Genomic DNA, 7,533 nt, shown 5'->3' on the forward strand with positions numbered 1-7,533 from the left:
ACGCTATTTATTTCTGCCTGGGGATCCATTTTGATACTCTTTTCAAGCTTCAAGCCTTTTAGAATAGCTCTAGATTAGAACATAATAATGATTATCACTATCCGTATTCTTCTACAAACTTAGGGTATCCAAGGATCTCCAGCTCCTTGTTCAACACATAGATATCACAATAATCTTCGTTTGTTCGCGATATTTATCTCAACCACAAGAAGTCTCGAATCAGTATCTTAGGACTTAGGGCATGCTCGTCCATTTAGGCATATATGCTCATTGTCTGGTAGGGTATCTAATTAATCGTAATATTTAAAACATTTTTGCAGATTTCTGCAATATTAATAATCAAAATACACACATCCAATGAATGCCAGCATGGACAGTCACTCAAAATTCAACCTCCGGCGCCTTTCAAATTTCTCTCACAAAAAAAAAAAAAATTACAGTCAAGAAGAAAATAAAGCTATATTTTATAAGAGATTAAATAAAAATAACATCACAAACAACTTATTTATTTTTTTTAAATGGCACATCTTATTACTCCGCATACGTTTGTACCGGTATATTGCCATGGCATTAAAGAATGAAAAGGAAAAAAAAAAAGATTTTGTAATTCTTCTTTACGTTCTTTCGCTTCTCGTCCACATTAAAGTCATATAATAAGAAATAAAGAAATGAAAAGCAAAACAAACTCGAGAAACAATAAGAAGAAGCTGAATCATATAAAGTAAGTAAGTGTGGAATTAAAGTCATCAGCCGAACAGAAAGTGAAATTGAAGATTATACCGTAAGCAGGCAGTCGAGTTTGAGAGAAAAAAAAATGAAATCAAAACATAATAAAAAAAAAAATTAATTCTTTTCTCGTCTCTGACTGCTGCTGCTTCTTCTTTTTTTCGGAAAATGTACAGCTCTTAATGCTTTAATGCGTCAGCACACTGGCTACTTGTCATTAATCGAGTCAGAAATGAATTTATGGATTAAAATTATTGTTATTATGACGATGATGATGAGATAATTTAAAGTTGATTGATTCAATTAATGGAAGCGATGATGAATATTTTTTCATATTCGGTGTTAACGCTCAATTATTTAATTTTTTATAAATTTTTTATATTAATAAGTAATTTAATTCTGAATCAGCGAGAAAATGGATGTTGAATGAGTTGAATAATGGGGATTTTTTAAGTGGTTTTATAAATTGTTGAGGCATTATTTGTGAAATTTGAACTTATGCAAATTATTAATAAATTATAAATGAGGTTTTAAGGTGGTTGATCTGTTATGGAACTTGGATTGGTAGTGGAGGAGTAAGGAAGTTATGTAATGTGACTCAAAACTCTTATTGAAGGAGAATACCCCAACGGCACTTACTGAAATGTTGCAATCAAAGTAACGGGACGTCAGTATACAGTATCGCTGGACAAGCCTCCATCGAGCCCTCAATTGGCACCTAGCAACTCTGATTCGAAGTATAATGCTGTTTTTTTTAATATGTGTCAAAAAAATTCAAAAAAATATACTGAATTTCATCTTATGACCCTCAAACTTTGAGATTTTTTCTAAAATAAAGACTTGTTTCCTAATTCATACCACGAACGGCACCAATAAAGAAACCATCTCCTTATGGCATTCATATGACTGTCAAATATAGCAGTCTTCCAATTACTGTTGATAAAAGAACTGAAATGGAACCTTAAACAGCTTCTTTTAGAGAACCATCATCATTTCTATCACTCGGTAAATAATCAAGTGCAAAATACCCTAATATGCAATGATCATCCTTTCAAGAGCTTACTCTACCTTAATATACTTGTTAAGCATGTTCACGATCGTGTAGTTGGCAAGTAGTTTCAACAATCGACTCTTAATTATATAAAATTTAATCCAAATTGCAGTCACTTGACGAAAACAACCAAAATTATCCAATACAACCTAATTTCCAATTGGATGCTAAATATACTACCGCCTTATTGTCATTTGGTTCTAAGAATACTGCCACGTCAACGTCGTGGTTGAAACATTCCAATATGTGTCGATTAGATTGAATATCAATCTAAATGTTTGCGAAATGGCCAATTATAGACTCTTTGACCGATTAATTAAGCAATAAATCAGAAATCTGTTAAATTTTCTTTTGAAAAAGACATCTGATTGAGTTATTCCAAAATTCAATATTTTAGCGCCATTAGCACGATATTTTGAGCTCTAGATGTAGTACATAGTTTTGAAGATCTGAATTCGAATCGGAATTAAATTCAGTTAAATGTAAACGGCCCTGAACCTAGCCATTCATTAAATGTTGACGACATAACAAGAATGCTCCAAATGTACACAATATTGTATCCAATTCCAACTTGTAGAAGTCTTATTAATCAAAACTTCTCAATAGTGCTTTAAAAACCATTAAACAGAAAATAAAACTGCAGCACTTAAAATACACAAAACAAATTGAAACTTTTTCCATTCAATGTTTTTTTTTACTTCTCAACTTGCAATCCTTCATCATTTTACTTCCATTTCTGTACAATTTTCCACCCTTCTTTTTCCGACAGCAAAATGTTCATCTGCAGTTGAGATTTTTCCTCCATCAACACAAAAAAATATAGCAATTTAACAAGAATGATGAAGAAATATTTTTCTACATCCGTAATTCATAAATTATGAGGAACTGAGAAATTTCTTAAAACATTTCCGTCTTCCATTTTCGCAATTTTCAACTGAATATGCAGTGATTTCATTCCGACAGTAAATTGAAAATGATGAGAGAAGTTCTTTTCGTATTTATGAGAAAGTAAAACATTTAAGCAAACAGCATATTCTTTAATTATCCCTACAGCTCCTTCCATTTCCTCTCAACATAGAGCAATTTATGTTTCTTGAACAAGTTCTGTCAGTTTGAACTGCATTGAGCCGAGCGACACAAATTAAAATGGCTCTGCTAAATCGTAGTTGCTCAAATTTGACACTAAACAAAGTTACAAAATTTGGCGCTAAATGGAAGTTGCTCAAAGTTTGGCGCTTTAAATTGAAGTTGCTCAAAAATTTGGCGCGATAAATGGAAGTTGCTCAAATTTAGCTCAAAATAGAAGTTGCTCAAAATTGACACTAAATGGAAGTTGCTTAAATTTGAGGCTAAACAGAAGTTGCTCAAATTGGCGCAAAATGGAAGTTGCTCAAAATTGGCGCAAAAGGAAGTTGCTCAAATTTGAAAGTTGCACTAAATGGAAGTTGCTCAAATTTGCTTAAATTTGAGGCTAAACAGAAGTTGCTCAAATTTGGCACTAAATGGAAGTTGCTCAAATTTGGCACTAAATGGAAGTTGCTAAATGCTAAATGGAAGTTGCTCAAATTTGGCGCTAAATGAAAGTTGCTCAAATTTGGCACTAAATGGAAGTTGCTCAAATTTGACTAAATGGAAGTTGCTCAAATTTGGCACTGAATGGAAGTTGCTCCAATTTTGCGCTAAATGGAAGTTGCTCAAATTTGGCCTTTCTGACTTGTATCTCTCGGGTATTGAGTCATAAAAACAAAAATAATTTGAATGTCTAGATTTCCTTAAAAATTCTCAAATGAAAAGTTAAAGATGAAAAGGCGCCAACAAAAAACAAAAAGTTTGTCGATTTATTTCTTATTTTTAAATTATACACAATTATTTTCCCCCATAGACGTTGGCCTTTCTTTCTCGAGATTATCAAGAGTAATTTATATCCGAATGGGTCCACACAGAACATTCAAAAAATTAATTTTAACAGCAAAAAAAAAAGTTGTCTGAATGAAATCAAAATAAAAACATTAAATGAAAATTAATTAAGAGAAACATTTTGATAAATTAATGGGAAATTTAAAATTAAATTGCTGTTGTTTTTTGTGATTTGATACATATTTTCTTATTGAGTATCAAGGGATGGGTCGTCGTTGAAAATATTGTGTGATAATTTGATACAAGCTTAGATGACAAGTGACAAAAAAGTGACAAAATACAAAATATCAGTCAAAATTTAACAAAATTGTTAAAAAAGTAACATAAATCTGGGGAAAAGACAAAAAGATGGCAAAAAAAGTGACAAACCATGTCACTGGAGATGTAATGTATTTCGGGCAGTCGCCTAAGCCTCCCTGGTCATCCCTAGTCATCCCTTGTCATCACTCGTTGCTCTTAGTCGCCTTTGCCCGCTCCTCCCTAATTTAATAGTACTACAATTCATTTTTGGAGTCGCTAAGCCTATGCTTCTGAAAATATGCTCAACGATACACTTAAGGAACGATTCCTTGAATATGACCCGAGCTGCATAATGCGGTGAACTACAATAGGTATACGTAAAAATGGGTAGAAATCAGTCATCAAGTAGCCATTTGCGTTTTACAATTAATACGATGACAAACCTGTTAGACCATAGCTTCCTAACTTACTTCGCTATCTGTACAGATCATTTGTGATCCATGACTGCCTTAAGATGTCGCCTGAAACTGACCCAATTTCTGACTTTCGCTTGGCAACTTTCAATATTTCCTTGGTTCACTTAACTTGTAATTAGGGTTGGTAGCTTGTAATTCTGACGCATCCTATATCCATCAGAGCTTCATTCGATGTGGCTTGGATTCACTACCAGAAGGTGAGGTTGGTACATGATGGAGTTAAGCTAGGTTTCGTTTAAGTAAGGCGGCCATCTGCTGTATTTTTGCCGGGACGCTGCTGTACTTTTCTACCTTGCTGCTGTGTCCTGACAAAGCCTTAAAATGTCCCGATTTTTCAGGAAGTTGAAAATTCCATTCAAATTTTGGAATTTTGGATAATTTTGAACATTTTCCTTTTGAAGGTCCGAGTTCTGAGACTGCAAACAATCCCCAAAACCACAAAAAAATTCCCAACAAAATCTAAAAATTCCCACCCATCTTCTCTCCGATTCCAACAAAAAAGACACAACAAAACTAAAATCGAAATCAATAACACTAAACAACCTAAAACAAGCCTTATCTCAAAAGCAATTAATCGTTCACCAATACCGTCATTCATGAAATCTGAAACACGAACAGTAAATAAAATTTCTGTGTTATTTGATAAAGCATATCCGTTGGCGATGAGAGAGTGAGTGAGTGAGAGCATGGCTGAATAACATTTTCTCGATAATGGGTTTTTGGGGAAATTAATTACCATAAATTTGCATGAAAATATTTTATGATAATTATTATAGCTGTGAATTTATATCCATTGATTTTCAGTTCCACGAAAATTGAATTTTAAGGTAAACTTTTGCTCTTTATTCAGGCTTTACGTTGTAAATTTTATGGGTCAAAATGACATTGAACTTTTTTATTAAATTAATTTATTAATGCACAGTGCATGGTTGTGTCTATTCACATCTTGTCAATGTATCTTTCAATGATTCACATGTAAAGAAGAAGTAATCTCTGACATTTTGGAATGTTGGGAAGATTGATCCACGGATGCGATTGAATTCTCTGTCATATTCACGGATGTCACTGGCTAAGGTGTCTGAAAGAAGTAAAAATTGGTAATTATTAGGGAATTATGAAGGTGGTGTGGAATTGGAATTTTGGTTTGGAACCTCGAGAGCCTAGAGGACCTTCAGAAACTAGAGACCGATACCATCCCTAGGTTAGAATTCTCAAGTCCAATTTCGAGTCTCCCCTCAAAAATGTCTGATTACACCCAAAACCCACCGTCCTTTCCCTCGGGTAGGTAAGAATTCTCAAGTCGGAGACTATGATTTCCGAGTCTCGGCATCAGCTCTGTTCTCAGTTCGGCTCTTGGTCTCATTCCTGTCTCATTCCCGTTCTCATTCCCGTCCTCATTCCCGTCCTCATTCCCGTCCTCATTCCCGTCCTCATTCCCGTCCTCATTCCCGTTCTTATTCTCGTCCTTATTCCCGTCCTCATTCCCATCTTCGTTCCCGTCCTCGTTCCCGTTCTTGTTTCTGATCTCAATTCTGTTCTCGTTCTCAGTACCGTTCTTGGCTCGGTTCTTGAACTCATTTTCGATCTCAGTCTCATTCTCAGTCTCAGTATCGGTCTCAGTCTCGGTCTTGGTCTCAGTCTTGGTCTTGCTCTCAGTCTCAGTCCCAGTCTCGGTTTTTATCTCAAAAATTCGTCAAAACCGAGACTCCGGAAACCTTTTGTCCAGTTGTTTCAATGTGCTAGTTCCATACAAAAACCCTATGTCTTTGCTTGCCTTAGAATATGCCTGACTACTTTCCTGATTTTTAAGCTACAAAATTATATCTAATGGAATATGTCTAGTACCATTGTGACCTAGTGACCAACTCTCATATTTCCATAATCAACCCAACCTATCAAAACCCCAAAACAACATTAAACTTACTGACTGCCTCCTGGAACATTTCCAAAATGATATAATAATCAGCCATAAGTCGTCTAATCAATCCATCCATATCAGCAACTGGATTAATTTCCAATAAAGCATTCAAAATTTCCCATTGGAATGAGTTTGACTGGAAGTGAAAAACTTCAACATTTGGATAGAAAAAGACGTCATTTGTTTGATTAAAGTAGTACAAGATTTCCTGGACTGTTGCTGCATAGTTCATGTTTGCATATCCAACGGCATTTGTGAGGCCATATCTGACTGTGTTGATGCACTCGTTGTTGGGGTCGCCTGGTGGGGAATGGAAGGGAAGTTGATGAGAAATGGATATGGAACTGCAGGCATGCAGCCTGAGATGGATATTAAGGTACAGCCGAAAACTGCAAGCCTGTGAATCTAAAATGCAGGAAATGCAAGTTTGTAGTTTTTGGCCGAATCTTAGAAGCTAGAGAAAGTTACTGACCAATTTCCTGTGCACGTTGCTCGATAGCTTCAAGGACTGTAGCTTCTTTATCCTTCATTTCTTCAATGTTGAATCCATAGCGTGATAAAAATTGGGCATTTAAGACTTTCATGTTGTGTTTTTGTTGCATCCATGCCTTGTTAATTTCATGGTCATAATTTTTGTGTAGGACATCGAACATAAAGTTCAAGTCCATTAATTGATCGATTTGGTCTTGTCTGATTGCTGTGCACTGGAGGGGATTTGGGAAAAAATTGACAATTTTTATGGATTTTTTGAGGAATTTTGGAACTGATGGCACTTAAATCTCATCAAAAACATGTCACAGGTCACTTACCATCAGTACAGCACCAAACACAGCACTAAGAAATATTAATCCCTTCATTTTTGTATCCAAATTAACTTATTTCTACCAACTTTAAAATGATTTTGAAATGAAATGCCAGAATTACAATTGAAAACCTTAATTTTTTTGCTGGATAATCAAGTGACACCTAATCAACAGGAAAAGAAGCAACGGAGATTAGATTAAAGCACTTGAATATGCTATTGATATGTGTAATTTATATTAGAGTTAAGTAAGGCAAGTGCTTGGAGATGATAAGGTATTTGGGGAGGTTTTACTGTAGTTTTTTGGGTTTTTGGTGGAGATAGGATGAGGAAGTGAAAGGAAAGAGATTTAAAATTTTAAAAAATTTAAAAAATTTAACAAATTTAAAAAAATTGAAAAATT

General features: G+C 34.7%; 1 protein-coding gene across 1 annotated transcript; it reads right to left on the bottom strand.

Annotated features, from left to right (window-relative positions):
- Positions 1–5,225: 5,225 nt before the first annotated feature.
- LOC139099055 (uncharacterized) lies at positions 5,226–7,279 on the bottom strand. The gene is made up of 4 exons (XM_070651453.1): positions 7,138–7,279; positions 6,801–7,032; positions 6,335–6,628; positions 5,226–5,488 (listed from the first exon to the last, which is right to left on the bottom strand). The coding sequence occupies exons 1-4, from the start codon at positions 7,183–7,185 to the stop codon at positions 5,346–5,348; spliced, it is 717 nt and encodes a 238-aa protein (XP_070507554.1). The 5' UTR covers positions 7,186–7,279; the 3' UTR covers positions 5,226–5,345.
- Positions 7,280–7,533: the final 254 nt, after the last annotated feature.

This window comes from Chironomus tepperi, unplaced genomic scaffold (genome assembly GCF_022539635.2).
Source record: "Chironomus tepperi strain 1889 unplaced genomic scaffold, CSIRO-AGI_Ctep_v1 contig_461, whole genome shotgun sequence".
NCBI classification, from domain to species: Eukaryota; Metazoa; Arthropoda; class Insecta; order Diptera; family Chironomidae; genus Chironomus; species Chironomus tepperi.